At 44.0% G+C, this 20460-nt stretch overlaps 1 protein-coding gene across 3 annotated transcripts in view; it reads left to right on the forward strand.

Annotated features, from left to right (window-relative positions):
* The first annotated feature begins 4085 nt into the window (after positions 1-4085).
* The window catches only part of LOC147450152 (uncharacterized), a 48189-nt gene continuing 31814 nt past the window's right edge, over positions 4086-20460 (forward strand). The window contains exon 1 of one of the 3 annotated variants that reach the window (XR_015189258.1): positions 4086-4601. Coding sequence is in view for 2 of the 3 variants with exons in the window: in XM_086520662.1 (XP_086376788.1) it covers positions 4569-4601 (33 nt within the window). In the remaining variant the exon portion in view is untranslated. The remainder of the gene's footprint in view (positions 4602-20460) is intronic. The other 2 variants (XM_086520662.1, XM_086520660.1) reach the window with 2 other exon arrangements.

Here is a 20460-nt window from a genome sequence, read left to right on the forward strand (position 1 = left end):
AGAATAAAAGGATTCCAATCGGTCTGGCCCCACGATTTGAACCCACCACCTCCCTTACTAGAGATGTCGGCTCTTCCATTAAGCTATCGCGCACCACTTGAAAAGAGGGTGAGAACATAGTATGATATGGAAAAAATGACAGGGTGGGGATCATATCGTGTTCACTTGGAGATCACTTTGGAATAGTTGGGGTCACACCGTGATCACTTTAGAATGGTTGGGGTCACACAGTGATCACTTTGGAATAGGTAGGTTCACAGGGTGATCACATCTCAATTGGGAATCACACGTGGATCACTTGGCGATCACTTGATGTTCACATTGAGTTTCCTTGGAGAGAGAGAGAGAGAGAGAGAGAGAGAGAGAGAGAGAGAGAGAGAGAGAGCGCCTTAAAGGGTAAAGAGGCATCTGCATATTGTGTTGAAGAAGCGAACATCACTGCGAGGGCAAGAGAGCGCTGCACCTATTGCAGCCAGCAGATGAGCAAGAAGCGCAAGTTTGTGCATTTCTTTGTTGAGTTGAAAAAAGTTCTCAAGTGAGAGCTTGCAAAAGATGGGTATTCTATAGTGGAAGTCCGTGTTACACCCATCGCCCATGCGAACTAAAATTACTAGTTTTTTCATGTCTTGGAAAACTATCCCAAGAGACCTCAATTATCTATATGACGAGAATTAAACTCAAGACTTGGGTGAGAGAGAGAGAGAGAGTGAATCTCGGTCTTTCTTTGTTCTACAAAGATGTAGATCTTCGTGGAAGACATTGAGTTGCAAGACCATCTCGAGGTTGAGCCCTTCGATTCTATTAACAATGTCAAGCTCAAACTTTAGGACAAGGTGGGAATCCCTCTTGATCAGCAATGTCTCATTTTTGCTGGGAAGTAGCTTGAAGATGGACAAACATTGGTTGATTACAATATTAAAAAAGAGACCCATTGTCTATAGGTTCTCCAGCGGCAGTGCCAAGAAGAGAAAGAAGAAGACTTACACCAAGCCCAAAAAGCTCAAGCACAAGAACAAGAAGGTGAAGCTTGCCATCAGTGATAGAATTTGACGCCCATCTGCCCTTCTTAAGGCATTTTTCCGGTCGTATGAAGGCCAAAGTTTTTTTGAGTCTGTCATTGGAAGGGCTTGTTCAAAAATTATCCTTCTATAGAGAAGGGTGAAAAAATAGAATACATTTCAATGGAAGAGCTAATTAAAAAACATTTTATATATATTAATGCTCATTTACAATGTCTATATGTATATTGGTTATACTCATTGACAGAATATAGTATCTTGCCTTGTAAATTATGCGAAATTTTCTCATTGAAAGGGCAAATTGAAAATAGACCCTTCTATAGGGAAGGGTGCATTTTTTCTACAACCCATCTTTTGAAAGAATAGGTTGCCCTTCAAATCCTAACACTGCTTGCCATGCTCCAATTCGACAAGGTGGATGACTCCGAAAAGGGGCAACGACTTTAGGAGGAGTGTCCAAATACAGACTATGGACCTTGATCTTTTATGGCCAATCATCATGATCGCCACTATTGTGACAAGTGTGGTCTCATGTATGTCTATTAGAAGGATTAATGTTTGTGACGTTCAAAGGCGTGTTTTGAATTTTATTTTTATGACTTCCAAAGTCGTGTTTTGGATGTAGAACGAGCAGCTAGTGCTCAATAGTATTGTTTGTTTTGAACCATAATGATGTCGTTTACATTTTTGTCTTTTTTGTGTGTGTGTGTGTGTGTGTGTGTGTGTGTGTGTGAGAGAGAGAGAGAGAGAGAGAGAGATAGAGAGAGAGAGAGAGAGAGAGAGAGAGATTGAGGGAAAGAAGAAGACTACTACACCAGAGGGAAATGAGAGAGAGAAAGAGAGATGCCTTAAGATGCTTGCTTGTAGCATGCATTGTACACTTGCCAATATGCCTAGCACTTATTGGTATTCATAGAAAAATTGATGACATATATAACAATGACTAAATATGCCTTTGCTCGGTGTTTCGCACAACCCGGTGAAACCCCTAAGTGCTGGAGATTGAGAGGATGGTGGGGCTCGGTGGGACTACCCACCAAACTTGTGAAGAGGCTCCCTTCTGACTGTCAGCCATAGAACAAAATGCACAGATTTGTGAAAACGACGTGGCTCTGCCCGATTCCTACAGTTGTTGCCAAAGGCAACCTTAAATAGTGTTGACAGTGGGCCTACTCGCTAGTGGGTGTGGAGGGAGAGCTGGAGGCTTTAACGCCCCTCCATATGCCCACCCAATAGGCCTAGGAGAGACGAGCGTAGCAGGGTGTGGATGCACCGAGAAGAGCAAGGGTAGGTTTGCGGCTAGGGCAGAGAGAGAGAGAGAGAGAGAGAGAGAGAGAGAGAGAGAGAGAGAGAGAGAGAGAGAGAGCTTGTAATTGCCTACCAGCATCTATGTAACAATTTCTACTTCCCTTTGAGGCCGACACCATTTTGTGCACTATGAGAGTGTTAGTTGTGCGAGAGAGAGAGAGAGAGAGAGAGAGAGAGAGAGAGAGAGAGAGAGAGAGAGAGAGAGAGAGAGAGAGAGAGCACTACACAATAAGGTATGAAGTAATCTTCACATCACATTGATGGTGCTTATCTTTTAGAGTTTTTGATGGATAACCTCTCCCTCTTCTTCCCCCCCCCTAATAGTTTTTAGGGCACTTCTTACACTGATTAGGAGTGGCCATTTTCCTTGGACTTTTTTTTAGTATTTTAGCTTTTCACAATTCGGCCATGGGCCCTTGTAATTTCCTATCGGCATCTATGCGACAACTTTTACTTCCCCTTGGGGTCAACACTATTTTGGGCACTCCAAGGGGGTCAAGAAATAGAATGTCAGTTGGTCTTTGTGTGTGTGTGTGTGTGTGTGTGTGTGTGTGTGAGAGAGAGAGAGAGAGAGAGAGAGAGAGAGAGAGAGAGAGAGAGAGAGAACGAACTACATATTATGATATGAGGGAATCTTTTCGGTTGCATGTTCGTTGCAAGCGATGGAGGGTAAGATTCCTCTCTAGCCATGGAGTCACCTTGGCTCCATTGCAAAGAGCATACGTTCAAAGCTGTGTTGTGCAAAACACAATAGGCAATACACATTTTGTCACATATCTTTGCTTCAAGAGAAAAAAATTCCCATTCAAGTACTGCCAGCGTTGAAGACAATTTGAAGTTGAAGTCCTTGTGATTCGTGTCTGGCGTAGCAACCAACGATAGGCAAGGGACGGGAAACTCTTCCTTCTATGATTGTATGGTGGGTGGAACATATCTCCCATTCCCACATATCAACTTTGTGATTGGTGTCTGGCGTAGGGTACAACACCATACACCAATCAAAAAGTTGATATGTGAGAATGGGAGATATGTTCCACCTACCATACAATCAAACAAGGAAGAGTTTCCCGTCCCTTGTGTGTCGTTGGCTGCCTTGTAAAAACATCTAAGAAGTGTAGATCCATGTCAACCACACACTTAATACATGTAGTAGTTTGTCATTGGCATCACCCTCAACCGGTTTATATATGCTGGCATGAGTCAGATCTATTGCTCCAAAACTGTGTTTTGAAACCGTTCTTTGCATGGGCCATCTCAATAGCATCTCCCGACCAATAAATGAACAATTCTTGTATAAGAGTAAGCCATAAATGAACTTATAGACAACCTTGGAGATGGTTGACTTACCAACCCCCAAGTGCTCGCTGATCTCAATCAATCTGGTGCCAATTGCTAAGTGCAATATGGCAATTGCTACCATCTCCTCCACTGAGATCACCCTTCCACTTATTGTCCTTAATGCCTCTAGGATATCACGTTGGTGAAGATGCTCGTAGGGGAACAAGCTACTTTGTTGTGGAAGGGAAATCGGCAATCGAAATACATCTTTGAAGTGTTGGTCATCCCCTCTTGTAGCCATCACATAGAAGTTTCACTGGTTGGTTGGTGAAGGATTAACATAGAAGTGAGTTAAGCAGCCAACGGATCGCTCTTCGATGACCCTTTGCACAACAATAGTCCCTTTGTAAAAACTTGGCAACCAGGTCAGCGAACCAAACTGCTTGTGGTTGTGGGGTTGCCAACTTGCCAGATGTGAACTGGCTCTTGGCTCAACAAACGATAATTCAAGAGGTCAGTGTCTAGTTGGAGACTTTGGAGTGAAGGACTCTTCAAAAGAGTAGCGGAGCCCACTAACTGTTCAATGAAAGTATATTTAGCAACAAAGGATGGGCGCTTAGCCCAGCTCTACTCAACTAAGCTCTGCATGCTGTTAACCTGGCAAATGATGGCCTCATTAAGTCACCATGACTGCTTCCCAAACACATTGCAAGGCCAGAAAACGCTGCCAGAGGAAGATATGCAAAAAACATGATGGCTGCGTATATCATTTTTCAATGAATAGAAGTGAATGCCCAACAAAATTACAGAGAAATTTCTCTGCTACAAATGCCTTCAGCCTATGAGTGGAAGAGATAGAGCCTTGTCAAATGCCTGCTGCAAGTGCCTCACAGGCTGGAAGTACGACCAGATGTCCAGCAAAGAAGCGACGTTGGGGTTGGGGTCTCTGTTGAGGGTGTCCAAATGCGAAAGTGTCACACATCATTGACAAAGAAGGTACACAAAATTTCTGCAAACAATTGATCTGCTAAGAATGAATTTGTCAGGTTTAGAATCCCATCTCTTTTTTCAGACATTCTAGTATGCATCCTTTCTATTCTCCTCAGCAATGATAACTTTATATCCTCACAGAAATAGGTGCACAAAGGCCATAGCAATAATTTTCCATTGATTATCTCATAAAGGTTTGTGGATGTCAAAAAATCCTTTTAGACTTTTATATTTGTTTTTATAGTAAACAAATTTTTTTAAAACAAAAACTTTGAATCTTTGAATATATTTTTTAGAGCTTCTTGAAAGGGTTTGAAAGTGAGCATGCAAGTTGCAAATATGTTTTGCATCTATTTTACTTTGGTAAGTATTCCACCTTAACCTGTCTCAAAAACATCGGAATAGAGAAATGAATATGAGATAACCAGGGGTAAGAAATGTGTGGAGGCATTTGCGTAAGAATGTTTTTGATAAGAGCAAATACTAGAGTAGGGTTTGAACTCCATTGATCCTTGCATCCTTTTTGGACATACTGTAGAATATGAGTCAATATCTCCTATAGAGGAAATTCTGGCTCTCTCTACTCTCTCTCTCTCTCTCTCTCTCTCTCTCTCTCTCTCTCTCTCGTGTATTCTCTCCATTGCTCTACGCTTCCACATTGTCGACTTTGATATGGTATTAGAGCTTTGTGCTCGGTGGTAGTGGAGAGAATTGGCACCATTGAGAAGAGGAGGTGAAGGCTGTCAAGGCTTTGAAAAGTCCCTAGCGAGAGCGTTCAAAAACGCAAGCAAAGGAGGCTTTATTGATAGCGTTTTAGGATGCTCAAGGAGGGGAGGATAGGCAAGCTTTTTAATACGCAGGCGGTGGGATAGTTTGTGCGTGGCATTTTAAAATGCCACAACAATAGTTTGCGCATGGCGTTTTGAAATGCTGGCGGGTAGGGTGAAAGCATAAGCAGGTGGACAAAAAAGCTGTGTCCGAGACATAGCTATTTTTGGAAGTGTTGAACCAAACATTGTAAAGTGTAACGGAAGTGAATGTTGAACTTTGCTCAAGATGAGTGTTCTGAACTGTGCTCAAGGGTTCCTTTTACTTACGGAAGGGAGAGCCTTACGTTCCTTTAGTGAGAGAGTGCAATGGACACAAACAAAGTGGTGAACATTGTGAATGAAGGTGCTGAGACTCAGAGATAGAGAGAGAAGAATCCGAAGGCCCCACTCGCTATGAGAGAGCGGTCTACTTATGATTGCACAAATCTCTACAATGCTTTGGACTTGCCGACGATGTCCACGACGATGAGGACGACGACGAGACGGGTTGAAATATGAAAAACGCTAATGGCTGAAATCTGCAAATCTTTATCTACTGAATTCTGACTCTATGTCGGTGATGATGTGGACGACGACGACGCGCTGAAAATGCAGATGCTGACATCTGCGTTTTTTGAGCTGAAACTGTAAACCTTGATGAATCTCATCGTACGGCGGGGATCTGCTGCGGGAAGGTGAGATCTGCGAGGTTCGTCTGCGGGAATGGAGAGCCTTCCGTTCCTTTAGTGAGAGAGTGCAATGGACACAAACAAAGTGGTGAACATTGTGAATGAAGGTGCTGAGACTGAGAGATAGAGAGAGAAGAATATGATACCAGAATGTTGTCAAACCCTCCTCCGAAGGCTCCACTCTCTATGGCGAGAGCGGTCTACTTATGATTGCACAAATCTCTACAATGCTTTGGACTTGCCGACGATGTCGACGATGACGAGACGGGTTGAAATCTGAAAACGCTAATGGCTGAAATCTGCAAATCTTTATCTGCTGAATCTTGACTCTATGTCGGTGACGATGTTGACGACGATGACGCGTTGAAAACGTAGATGTTGACATCTGCGTTTTCCGAGCTGAAACTGTAAACCTTGATGAATCTCATCGTGCGGCGAGGATCTACTGCGGGAAGGTGAGATCTGCGAGGTTCGTGACTTCTACTGCGATGAGTCTATGCTGAAAACTGAAAACGCTAGTGCATGGGCTGGTTCTGTCGTGTTGGAACTGCAGAGCGCTGGATGTCCTGCTGCTCCAAAAATGCTAGGGCTGAATTCTGCTGCTGGGGGAAATCTACTAATGTTAGGGCTGATCTGCTGTCGTGAAGTGGTTCTGTCGTGTCTGCTAATGTCGAAGCTGCTCTGCAATGCAAAAACACAAAGGCTGATCTGTCTTGCAAAAACGCTAGCTTTGGTGTTGTGTTGCAAAAACGCTAGGCCATGCTAGGGGGTCCTGCTGAGAAGGTGTTTGTTGAGCAAGTGCTTTTGCTGCCTCTTCTGTTAGAAAGTGCTAGCGCTAGGTTTCTATTTATACAAACTTAACAAAATTGCCCTACCTACTTTCCAACAAAAGTCACTTAAAAATAATAAATAAAAATGGGCTAAAATGGGGAAAATAGGTCTATGCACTGTAAAAATACTCTTGATGGGTTCTGATAGAAATCTGATGATCATGTTGTGTGCAACTAGAGGATATGCATCTAATCTGAGTGTCTGGACATGCACGGTCTGCGAACAGACTCACAAAAGTGCCAGATCACTTCCTATTCTAGACTGACTTTAGGGTCCTGAACCGTGTTCATGCTGTAGCTTGTCCACGGACACATTGGGTTGGATGTGTCACGTGACATCCCCTCCTTTTCAAAGTGAGGTACTGGTACCAAACTGTATGGCGTCGAGGGAGATCTCCAATAGGGTCTAGAATCTTGGGAAGGACTCTTCGCCAGCCCACTCTGAAGCGTGGGTCTTTCGATACTTGAACTTCATAAAGGTCTGCAACTCTTGCTTCTTTGGGCCGCGTCAAAAGCGACACAAAGTCATCTGTCTCCTTCAATGCTTCAACTTTGTCTATGGACGTAGGTCCATCTTTTTCAAGAATCTCTGTGAATGAAAATTCTTGAAACCACTTCCAACACAAAAACATGAACATACCCATCCCATGTAAAGTGATTGGAAAAGCTCTTGTCTTCTCTAACGACTGTGCATGCAATGTAGATGAACATAGAGACGGAGTGCCAAACCGTTCATCCAACACATGCAAACAATGAGATCGAATCTTTTCTTTCTGATTTAAATCAATCAACTGTGGCAAACCATAATGGAAATGCCGATGCTCGATGCTCAATCTTTCTTGTGCTCTTTCTACGACTGTGTCATGCCAAGGGAGAGACATGGAATGTGACTTCCTTGAATGCATACTTTTCAGCTTTTCATGAGAAATCCGCATACATCCGTGCTCATTCATGAGTGTATCGTGCTCAACGTACAATATGGCATGCCTCTGAAAAGGGATCACATAAAGACGCTGACTAAAATACATGAAACGATCACGAATGAAACACTCGAACAATGTGTGCTGACTAATTATTCGAACACATAGTACTTCCTGTGGGGGTTCTCTGGACCTAGGCTTGAGAGCCAAGATCGGTTCTTCCTGAGAGGGTTCTTTGGACCTCAACTCGAGAGCCAAAATCGGTGCTTCGTGATTGATCGTCTCTGCAATGAGGTTAGCTTCACTTGAGAAAGTATTAACCAACCCATCATTCTTGTGAACAATCACATCATCATGCTTGTGAATAATCACATCATCTTCCTGCAAATCATCATGCGTGTGAGAAATCACATCTTGATCATGCAAATCATCATGCTTGCCATTGTCATGCAATTCTTCATGCTTATCATTATCATTCAAATCATCATGCTCATCATTATCATGCAAATCATGTGTGTCATGCTTGGGAGAAGAAGAGATTGAGAGAGTCCTTTCCTCGAATCTCTTGCATCTGTGCCCGAACTTGAGAAAAGAGTCGCAACATTTCCTTCATGTGTCGGTCGTTCATTGCTTGTCTTCCTTTGTTCTCGCGATCAAATGCTGCTTGTCTTTCTTTGTTCTTGCGATCAAATTCCGCTTCTCTTTCTTTATTCTCGCGATCCAACTTTGCTTCTCATGCTTTGGCTTCCAAGCGTGATTGCTCGTGCTCATGCTCTATGGCTGCCATTCTTTCTTCGTAATCATGATCTATGGCTGCCCTTCTTTCTGTAGATTTACGATCTATGACTGCCATTCTTTCTGCTTTACTTGCTTTGTGTTCTAACTCCCTGTTCATCATCCTCTTGTCGAAAGCCTCCATAGGAGTTAGTGCAATCCTTGTCGTAGATGGGGAAGGGGGAGGGTCGGAAAAACCTCCTGGTGGGGAAAATTCTTCTTCGCGTCTCTCATGCTCATCACCTCCAAGAAAAGTATCCATTCCGCTTCGAATGATGACCATCCACTGAAGTCGTGGGTTCTTGTGGTCTTGGGTTCTTAGTTCACAAGGAACGTGGGTTCTTGGGGGTCTTGGTTCTTGGGGTTTTGAGGGTCTTGAGGTTCTTCTTTCGCTTGCAATTTGTGTTAGAGAAGGATCTTCTCTTCACCCGAGTTCTACTATTTTCCGCGGGTGCACCCCTTGGCGGCCTTGCGCTCACACCAAGGTTGCTTTTTCCCACCTCACGTCGATTGGCCGGCCGCTAAGTGCACGGTCCGCTCTCAATGAGTGAAAAGAGGCACAAGGGGAGGCTGGACAAGCCCTTCTTTCTTGGGTTTTCCTGTCACTCTTCAAAAACACGATCAGGAATCAACACGCCCAAGAGGACTTGGGTTACGTGCGACCGCAACAAGCAAAAAAGATAATTCTGTGGTTCTTTCCTTGAGTGATACAGAACACTGCCAAATCTCTAATACCAATGTAAGGTAGAGCAAAAGTGAATGTTGAACTTTTCTCAAGATGAGTGCACCGAACTGTGCTCAAGGGTTCCTTTTACTTATGGAAGGGAGAGCCTTCCGTTCCTTTAGTGAGAGAGTGCAATGGAAATAAACAAAGTGGTGAACATTGTGAGTGAAGGTGCTGAGATTGAGAGATAGAGAGAGAAGAACACGACACAAGAATGTTGTCAAACCCTCCTCCGAAGGTCCCACTCTCTATGGCGAGAGAGGTCTACTTATGATTGCACAAATCTCTACAATGCTTTGGACTTGCTGACGATGAGGACGACGAGACGGGTTGAAATCTGAAAACGCTAATGGCTGAAATTTGCAAATCTTTATCTGTTGAATTCTGACTCTATCTCGGTGACGATGTTGATGACGACGATGCGACGACGACGCGCTGAAAATGCAGATGTTCAGCATCTGCGTTTTCCGGGCTGAAACTGTAAACCTTGATGAATCTCACTGTACGGCGAGGATCTGCTGCGGGAAGGTGAGATTTGCGAGGTTCGGGACTTCTATTGCGATGAGTCTATGCTGAAAACTGAAAATGCTGGTGTATGGGCTGGTTCTGTCGCGTTGGAATTGCAAAGCGCTGGATGCCCTGGTACTCCAAAAACGCTAGGGCTGAATTCTACTGCTGGGGGAAATCTACTAACGCTAGGGCTGGTCTGTTGTCGTGAAGTGGTTCTGCCGTATTTGATAATGCCGAAGCTGCTCTGCAATGCAAAAACGCCAAGGTTGATCTGTCTTGCAAAAACGCTAGCTTTGATGCTATGTTGCAAAAACGCTAGGCCATGCTGGGGGGGTCCTGCTGAGAAGGTGTCTGTTGAGCAAGTGCTCCTGCTGCCTCTTCTGCCAGAAAGTGCTAGCGCTAGGTTTCTTTTTGTACAAACTTACCAAAATTGCCCTACCTACTTTCCAACAAAACTCACTTAAAAATAATAAGTGAAAATTGGCTAAAATGGAGAAAATAGGTGTATGCACTGTAAAAATGCTCTTGATGGGTTCTGATGGAAATCTGATGATCATGTTGTGTGCAACAAGAGGATATGCATCTAATCTAAGTGTTTGGACATGCACGGTCTGCGAACAAACTCACAAAAGTGCCAAATCACTTCCTATTCTAAGCTGACTTGACTGAACTGAACCATGTTCATGCTGTAGCTTGTCCACAGACACATAGAGTTGGATGTGTCACGTGACAAACATAGTTCACCAAAATGAAAAATATAGAGTCTGCTCTTCAAAAAGGAGAATCTAAATATATACTGGGCGCAAAATTTAGAATTGATTTGTAAAAATTTTACTAGCTTCCATTTTTGAAAAAAATTGCTATTGAAAAATGGCATCCCACCCATAAAAGTGTACCACCCATTTATGCTTTTACCCTATAGGCTCTATCGGTAGATCTCAATAGCGCAGCGGCACCTGCATCTTGAGACGCAGCACTAAATCCCCCCAACTCGTCAACAAAATTTTGAAACGCAGAGGCTTGAGAGGCTGCAATTGGCAACGCTATTTATAGCGCTTTGAAACGCCTGAAGCAGCTGCTCTCTCAATAGCGACCTGGAGCTAAGGGTAAAGCAAGTGAGGATGGCCATCTTTTGCGTTTTGATACGCATGGGAAGGAGAGATCATGGACCTTGGGGCTTTTTTAACGAGCCCTTTGACGGGCGTTCCCGCATAGCTTTGACATCAACGAAGACGAAGACGAATCAATATATACCAACCCATGGCTATGGAAAGTGGATCAGCCAGCACCTAATTAGCGACATATGTATGATAAAAGTTCGCAAAGAAGCCGTCAATTTGTTTGGCTTGAGAATGTGAAGCCAATGGCAAATGCACGAGTTTTCTAGAGGACAGAGGCAAAGGCAAGCTTGACGAGGATGGTAGGGTGAGTGCTTAGTTAGCTGCCTCGGTATCCACGAGGTCCGAGAGCCGTTTTTTTTGCAAGAAAAAAGATCCTTTCATTAGTTAATAATAATTGCTCGAAGGCTACAAACCACCTCTACGAGAGATGGGTACATCAGAAACATGGGGAGACTCTCCCAGTGAGAAAAAGTATATACAATGGGGGCTAGATCACGAGATGGGAGGAGGAAAGAGCCACACTGGTGGCCGGTAGTGCCATCTAGGCGTGTCACAAGATGGGCACCACGTGCCAATAGAAAAGAACAGACTGAACAGACTTTTAGCACTTCAATAACAACTGAATTGAAAGAGAGAGACAACACGCGACACAGAGTGGCGGAATTCCACCCGAGAGTATTGGCCCCAAACCCTGGCTCCCCTTTCGGTATTTCTTTATATTGCATCAACACAGTACAAGTTGGTACTCCAGACTCTGCACCTTCTCCAGGAAGCATGCCAGAGAATGAGCCCTTAACACATATTTAAAGGCCCTTGGCCTATGAAAAGCAGTTACAGTGAAAAGCCTTCAAAACTCAAAAGCTTCTGGCCCAAAAGCAATGCCAAAAAGCTGCCAGCGTAAATCACGGAAATCCGTAGTCCTGCCACGTCAGCAATGCCAGTGTAAAAAGCGAAAATCCGTACAGTTCTGCCACATCAGCAGTCAGTGGAATTTTCAGAAATCTGCCACGTCATCAATTTTTGGCTCTTTGTGGGTCTTGCTTTATTTTAATCCTTTATGTCACTTGGGGCCCCATCGGACGGGGTCCCCATAAGTTGGTAGACCCTGAACCCATGGTGACGAACGGCCTTTTCACGACTGTGACATATTCTTTGTCTTTGTATTATCTTCTTTGCTTGATTCTGTGGATACGAAGACGTACTAGATGAGAGACCTTTATTCCATAGTTACTCGGAAGGCGGAACGGGAACGGTGACACGATTCCCCGCAGAACAGGGGAACGGGGAGGGGTCCGGAACGGGAACGGCGTGGAACGAGAGGCATAAAATCACCCAAATAGTGCAATTTCAAGCTCTGTGTGATTGAATAGAAGTAGTATCAGAGTTCTTTGACTCTTAACACTCACAAAACACTTGATTTGAAGACCATTCAGTCTTACTATGGCAAACGTGTGTCGTGTAGACTTGAGAGCTTGAGAGGGGGAGAGAGCGAAGGGGGGAGAGAGAGGGCTTGAAACTTGAGAGAGAGAGGGAGAGAGCTTGAGAGAGAGGGGGAGAGCTGTTAGCCTTGTAGACTCTAGAGTCTAGACTTGAAAGCTTGAAAGAGGCTAGAGCTTGAGAGTTGAGACTCCAGAGGATAGAGCTTTAGCTTTGGCCCTTGAAAGCTTGTGTGCATTGTGAAGGTAAGGGGTGGGGGAAGGGACATTTAACAAGGGGAAAGCTCACAAGACAAATCACCAAAATCTGAAAATCTGCCCATTCCCAGCCATTTCGGACCCATTCCGAGCCGTTCCGGTACCAAAAGTCTTTGCGGAACGTTCCGGACCATGTACCCCCCCTAGAACACCGTTCTCGCGTTCCCTACCCATGGGGTGGCGTTCCCCGGAATGTCTGCTTTATTTTCGAAAGGATGTGTCTCTTCACCAAAGAGTCACATCTGTTCGGCGAATAGCCATGCCTCTTTAGCGAATGGCTACACCTCTTTGCCGAATGGTCACGACTCTACAACAGAATGACATAAATATTGGCTTAGAGTTATGTCTCTTGACCTATGGTCATGTCTTTTTATTGCGTCTCTTCAGTTTCTATATAAGAATACCCTTGTAACAGATCACAACTATTGACCTAAGAGTCATGTCTCTTGACCTATGGTCATGTCTTTTCATTGTGTCTCTTTAGTTTCTATATAAGAATATCCTTGAAACAGATTTCAATGAATCAACACACATTTATTCTCTGAGTCTCTTGTCTTCTATTTTTGTTCAGAGTTCCGCTTTTTATCTAAGTTCAGTTATGAATAAACACACATAGTAAGACTGTTCTTCACAGCCCTGGGCTCCATAGTCGCAAGAAAGTCTCTGGCGCTCCCGCATGCGGTCGGAGCTTCCCTAAAGTCTCTCTGGAAGAAATTACGTCTTGCTTTGATTGGACACCCGCCTTCTTGTGTCGAAGAGGTAACGAGGCAGCCACTTGTATGGAATGATATGTGACAAATTTAGAAGGACGTCAGCTAGGCGAGAGCATATAATTTCACTTGTACGGAATGATATGTGACAGATTTAGAAGGGCGTTAGCTAGGTGAGAGGACTCACATTGATTGGGCTAACTGGGATGACAGGTCAGCATGCTCTTTATGCCGTTGGTCATATGCTTTGTTGGTTGGTGCTGTCACGAGACTGTGACACTATATATTTGTTGGTTTCTTTCCCTTGATTTTTATTTATTTTTTGGGACCCTCTTGTTGAAATAACAAATGCTTTGACATTGCATGGCCAGTGTGAAATGACCGTTGGCCGAGAGTTTCACCCGTAAGAGTCAAGGCCAGGCAGCCATGAGATGCTGATCGACACTAGAATCAGACTAGTAAAAAAGTGGCTAGGATCAATTAAAGTTATTTAGGCCCCTCGGCAAGACTTTATAAGTTGGTGGGTACTATGAATTAAACTAAAAGGAGAAAATTGGATACATGGCAGTAGGAGAGCAACATGCAGGTCAACTCACACTTAAGAGTCTCTCATCCCAAGAGGGGGCACCCAAAAGTGCTAAAGTCTACTTCCCTTTAGCGAGTCAACGGGCCGGTTTCATGGTTCCGTTGCGGAGACAAAATCAATTTTTCCTTAAGAAGTGGGCCTTGGTTGGTTTTTGGCGAAGACACAACGCACAGGAACTTAGAATTACACTATGGCTGACAAGATGAATGACACCAGGGAAGAGGATTCCTCTTCACAAGACAGACGGGAAGTTCCTCCTTTGTTTTGAGGTTGGCGAGAGTTCACGGCCACCACTGTCTGTGCCTTTTGTTGATGTGAATTATCCACAAGTTCAAGGGTTTATGATTGGGCAACTAGGGAGCATGTTTTTCCACCACCCACGATACATCCTGGGTATTTTGAAGGTGGATCAGTATTTTAAAGCATGGCTGATTATGCGCCTGGAAACTAGCAGTACATGCTAGTAACAACAGTCTTTAAGGGTATGCAAGGCATGATGCGAAAACCCATGTATTGTAATATTGAACTCTAGAAAGGTTTTCAGTGCAATCAAGGCTAGTTTGGGGTGCCGCAGGCTGCTTTTGTTATGGCTGGTTTTTCGAATCAACAGACAAATATGGCACCAGGAAGTCATGATCCTAATGGATAAGGAGCACAAATGATTCCCACCACTGTACCCATGCTGCAGACACTTCCCTATGATAATTTGAGAGTGCTAGAAAAGCCAAAACCATACAAAGAAGGTGGTGCAACTGTGATGTCACTAATGAGGACGTGGCAACACTACCCGGATATACACACAACAGATGACCAAGCCCACGGGAGATGTGCTGACGTGGCACTGCAGCAGAGGTGCCACGTGGTAGCAGTACGGACTCCCGCAAAACGCGCTGGTAGGCTGACGTGGCTAGTGTACCGCAAATTGCGTTGATGCTTTTGGGGGGCAACCTTTTGACCAGTTTCTTTAGAAAGAAATTTCTTTTGAGTTTAATTGCTTTTGGGGCTTTGCTTTTGGCATCCTTTGTAAGAATAAAAGGACCCAAGGGGCCTCACTCTGGAGGGTATTTGGACGTAGATTCTAAGAGCAGAGGTCCCTTTGGAAGTTGTAACTTTGCTCGATTATTAATATAAAAAGAAACAACGAAAGGAGCGCCAAGTTTTGGGGCCAGTACCTCTGGGCACGAAACTACGTTGGGTCGTGTCGACCAAAATTGAACTGTGATTTTAAAGTTTTGAAGTATTTTAAGTGATTCTCTCGTGTGTCGTGTCCGATTCTTAGCTTGGGTGCCCAAGCCTACGAAAGTTGTATCTGAGCATCAGGCGTGTGCTTTTCTCAAAGCATACTGATCCTATCAAAGAGCAGACAAAGCACTTGGGCACTTTGAAGATTGTTATTGAAGAATCTTCGTGTCCCGATCCGGGACTTATTAGCCACTCCCACCCTTACTTCATTGCGCATCGGGCGCTCTCCCGTCTTCATTGCTCTGTCTTTTAGGGCATAAGCCAAAAAGAATCCCATATTACACATGGGTTCTCGTGGAGAATCTAACAGAGAAAACACTTCTCAGTGGGAAGGCAAAGAAGAGTTGAAATCCAGCGTGGGAACTGAAGAAAAGAACGAAGATTTGGGCAATTTTTTTTGCAAAGAAGTTTGCCAGAGCGAAGTACAAGTGTTAACTGTATGACACGTGTGTGAAAATGTTGATCAAGTGCTCCAGAGACTCGAGATTTGCGAAACATGTGAAGAATTACCAGATTGATGAGATTCATTCGGGATGGCGTGAGGCCATTGAGTCTTCTCTTAGGATGGGGTGGAAAGCTGAAAGGACAGACGAGTGTAGAAAAGCGGAAACTTTACTCGTAGGAAGAGCTGGAACAGAATTGTTGACCAGAAGATGAACCAGATACTGGAAAGGACATTGAAAGGGATAGTGATGTACTGACAATCTGATTGTTTGTGATAGATAACCGAAAATAGGAACGAGGAACTCGTAGCTGTATGGATTGGGAAGCATGGAGTTGGACATCCACTCTTTTGCAACGAGGTGAGCCATCTCCTTACCTATTTTGTAGGTGAAATCGAGGATGAGATGGTGAGATTGGGAGCGACAGAAGCTCAAGAATGGATCCATCAATTCAAGATAAGAATGATGAATTTGAATGAATGGATGATGACGCATGTTGAATGATTCTAGTGCATCAAGATTCCCATATGAATGAGATGATTGGATATTGTGGTGAGTGCATCAAGAGTTCCTGCGGGATGACATGGCTACACAGGGATCTAGGTGCATCAAGACTTTTGGGCGGATGAGATGACTAGATTATTGAAACATTGTGTTCAATATGAACTAAGTGTGTGAATGAAGAACTTTGAAATAGGAATTTCCGAAGATGAATTTGAGTTATGTATGAGATTAATGTTCTTCAGAAGAAATTGCTAAACGTGTGTAGATAACAAGTGAAATCGATGATAATGGATGACGAATTTGGAGCAATGACAACTCAAGAATGAACCCATAAGTATCATGAATTTTGAATGAAACTAATGGAAGAACCTCTTATTTGTGAACAGATAACAGGATTAAGAATGAGATTATGATTTTGGAGCAGTGAGACAGCTCCCGAATGAACGTGATATCGAATCATGAAATTTGAATCACCAGTGATTCAATGAAACTGTCACGAGCGTATCAAGAGTTATTGCGGGATGAGATGGCCACACAGCTAGAACTGAATGATTGGACCACGCTGTTCACTTAGTGATGGATTAGGATCCCCCAAAAATGAGTATTTGCACATGACAGAGTTGGAGTACAGATGGGATGATCACTCGCACGAACCAAATCCATGGACGTGATCACGATATGGGATTAGTTGAATTGACATGAGCGAGGTCCGGTGCGGATCTAGATGTGATTGCTAAATACGTCACAAGGAATCACGATCCTAGATTCTATGTGAATGTGATCTGCTGACTGTGATCTGAATGTGAACTGATGTGATTGTCGTCTTTGAACAAGTGTTAGATTTGTGTCTTCTTGTGTGTCGGTACTTAGAGTCAAGTGTCTATTGAACTGGTTTATGGCTTATGTCTGGTTTTGCAGGTGTAATCGAGGGCGATTACAATTCTTTCAAGAGATGTCGCAAAATGATGACGTGGCAACACTACCTAGACACACACATGTCACACACACACACAGCAGATGACCAAGCCCGCGGCAGATGTGCTGACGGTCACAAACTGGTAACGTGGCTGACCTCCGGACATAAACACACACGCGCTGATTGCTGACATGGTAGCATGGACAGCCTGTACGGACGCTCGCAATTTGCGCTGACTGTTGACGTGGCAGATTTTCGCAAAAGGCGTTGACTACTGACGTGGTAGTATGTACGGATTTTCGCAATTGACGTTGGCAGCTTTTGGAAGACCAGTTGCTTTTGGGAACTTTGCTTTTGAGTTTAACTTTTGGGGCTCTACTTTTGCACATCCCTTGTAAGAATAAATAAATCCTTTGGAACTTACTCCTGAGAGCATCTGGACGTAGAGTCTGAGAGTGAGTACCCGCGGACTCTCTTGTACTTTGCACATAGATTAATATAAAAACAAATACCGAAAGGGGCGCCAGTCTTTGGGGCCAATACCTCTTGGCACGGAACTACGCCGTGCCGTGTCGTCTTTTGTGAACTGTTTGAAGTGAATCTCTGCTGTGTCGCGGTAGAATCTTGACTTGGGGTGTCCAAGCTTGTTATAGTGGTATCAGAGCACGACTGATTTCTCTTCTACCGGGAAATCCGATCCCTTTTTTGCGACACTTATGGATTCCAACAAGAATCAGTCGACTTCTTCTGCATATGCTGATGCGGGTGAAGATCAAGAAGAAGATTCAACCGAATTAACAGAGAAAGAGTATGGACCACCTCGGCCTACTCAGTACGAACTTCAAGAGATGGAACGCCTACAACAAGTTGACGAGTGCACAAAACAGATGATCAAATTTGCGAAAGATCCTCAGTTTGCAAATTTCTTGTCTCAGCAATCCATCGCTGAAGTGCACACTCGATGGTAGAAAGCCACCTAACCACCCATCAAACCGGCAATTAAGAAACCCTCTTCTCTGAGGATGTTTACAGAACAAGAACTGCAAGAGGTGGTTCAGACTCAGATCAGTCAGCTTTTGGACGCAAACAATCAATCCAAAAAGCAAGTGAAAAAGCGCAAGAAGGGGACTGACTACCCTATTTATTTGGGCCGTCAATCTTCTTTTGCATATGCAAGAAAGCAGAAGAAGCGTGTACGATTTGAAGGACTACCCAGTTCTTCTTCTTCCTCTTCTTCTGGTAGTTCTTCTAGCTCTTATGACTCGAGCGAGGAGGACAAAAAAGGCAAAAATTGAAGCAAAAAGCAAAGCTTTGGAAAGGGCAAGAAAAAGGCAAAGAAACCCAGATTCTGCCCGGTTTCTGATAGCTCTACAAAGAGTCATCCTCTAACAGTTTGGACTCAGATGACCATATGTTTTATGCAAAGAAGAAGAACTTCTACAAAGCCAACCAATATGACTTCCTCAAAGATAAAAACAAGAAAGCAAAAGAGTTTAAAAAAGGTGGACAATCGATAAAATTTGAATCCTTTTTTGGACTCCGAAATGCTCCAAGGGCTTTGGTCTTCATTCAGTTGTTTGACATCGCCTTCTCTGGAGGGCATTACTCATAGCACTCCAAGATTAGGAGGGATGCATCTTTTCTTTAAGGAAATGCCCGAACATGGTGGCCCACTCTTCTTTTGAGGAAGGAAGCTCCAATCAAGTGGTTGAAATTCAAAAGGCTCTTCATTTCTTCTTGGCTGACCTACGACTACGAACGGGATATACGAACCGCTTGGAACCATCTTCAGAGGACCAAGGAGATTCTTTGGACGCTTATTGCGAGAGATTTTGGGACTCTTTTCTACCAACCTCTTCATTTAAGAAGGTCTGTTTTAAGGAACAGATCGAGCGGTTTTGCTGCGGACTCCCTACAGAGATCCAAGACTACTCCCTTGAACAAAAGTCAAAACTCAGTCGAGAATTAATGGGTCACGCGAAACGGGGTTTCTCGATACATTCGACTTACCCCACTCATGAGATTTTGACTGAGAGAACCCGACAGACCTCTAACAATGAAAGTAGAAAGAAAAAGAGCTCCCAAGAAAAGAAGGATAAGGATACACGACCCCGGCTCACTTTTCGAGAGAGGGACAATTATACCAGAGAGGGGAAGTGTTTTGGTTGCGGGGAACAATGGGCACATCTCCGCAAAGTGCCCCAAAAAGGCACGACAAGAACATACTAAAGACAGGCCAGAGAGTTCTAGAGCAGCAGAGGAACATGGCAGAAAAGGAAAGATGAAAGTAGGAGTGGTACCAAATTGCATGGGTACTGACCCAAGCCTGATTGATGGAAGTATAGAACTTTGCCGATCTTGGGGCAAAGTGAAAGATCAACAAGCTCTGATTTTCTTCGATGGGGAGGAGCGAAGGCCAACTTCATTTCACCTTAATTGGCGGCGCAGCTCGAGATTACACCCGACAGGATGAGACCACCAGCTGAGGCAGTTCTAGCCGCACTTGGACAGGACACAGCCATTACACCTGTCATTAGCAAACTTCGGTGGTATTTAAGGCACGAGGACTTCTACATAATGCCCTTGGAAGGTTGTGACGTCCTTCTAGGAGTCCCTAGGTACCATAAGAACAATGCCGTGGTCGACTATCGGGCAAAGAAAGCAACCTTGAAGAATGAAAAGGGCTGAAAAATTGTACTTGATGTAAAACTGAAGGGCAAGTCCGTCTCTATTGTATCGGCTTCAGCTATTTCAAAATTAATGAAATCCAACCTCTTTGTTTACTCGATCTACTTGAAAGAGTTAAATGATGAACATAGAACGAATATGTTTGAACTTGATAAAGAACACCAAGATTTTCTCCACACACATGCTGATTGTTTCTCTGAGGGGTTGCCAGGCGAGTTGCCCCCATCTCGACTCGAGGATCACACCATTGATCTGATTCCTGGAAGCACACCACCGAACCGGCCACCTTACCGTGTTAGCCGAGCCCAGAATGAAGAGATCATGAACCAAGTGAAAGACCTTCTGGAAAAGGGTCTTATCTAGTTGAGTACTTCACCCTATTCCTCTCCGTTGTTGATATTAAAGAAAGGTGGATCTTGGAGAATGTGCATTGATTACAGATCTCTCAATAAAATCACCATCAAGAACAGATTTCCGATTCCAAGGATCGATGATATTCTTGACAGACTTCAGGGATCCTCTTGTTTCAGCAGGATTGATTTGAAAAGCGGATATCATTAGATTCGAATCGTTCTGAGAGATGTCTACAAGACAGCCTTCGATTCTGGACGAGCTTCGGTTTGTACGAATTTTTGGTGATGCCTTTTGGCCTTACCAATGCTCTAGAGACTTTCAACCGAATGATGGATAGGATTTTCAAAAAGT

Source organism: Adiantum capillus-veneris, chromosome 9 (genome assembly GCF_014529385.1).
Source record: "Adiantum capillus-veneris isolate H3 chromosome 9, ASM1452938v2, whole genome shotgun sequence".
Taxonomy (NCBI): Eukaryota; Viridiplantae; Streptophyta; class Polypodiopsida; order Polypodiales; family Pteridaceae; genus Adiantum; species Adiantum capillus-veneris.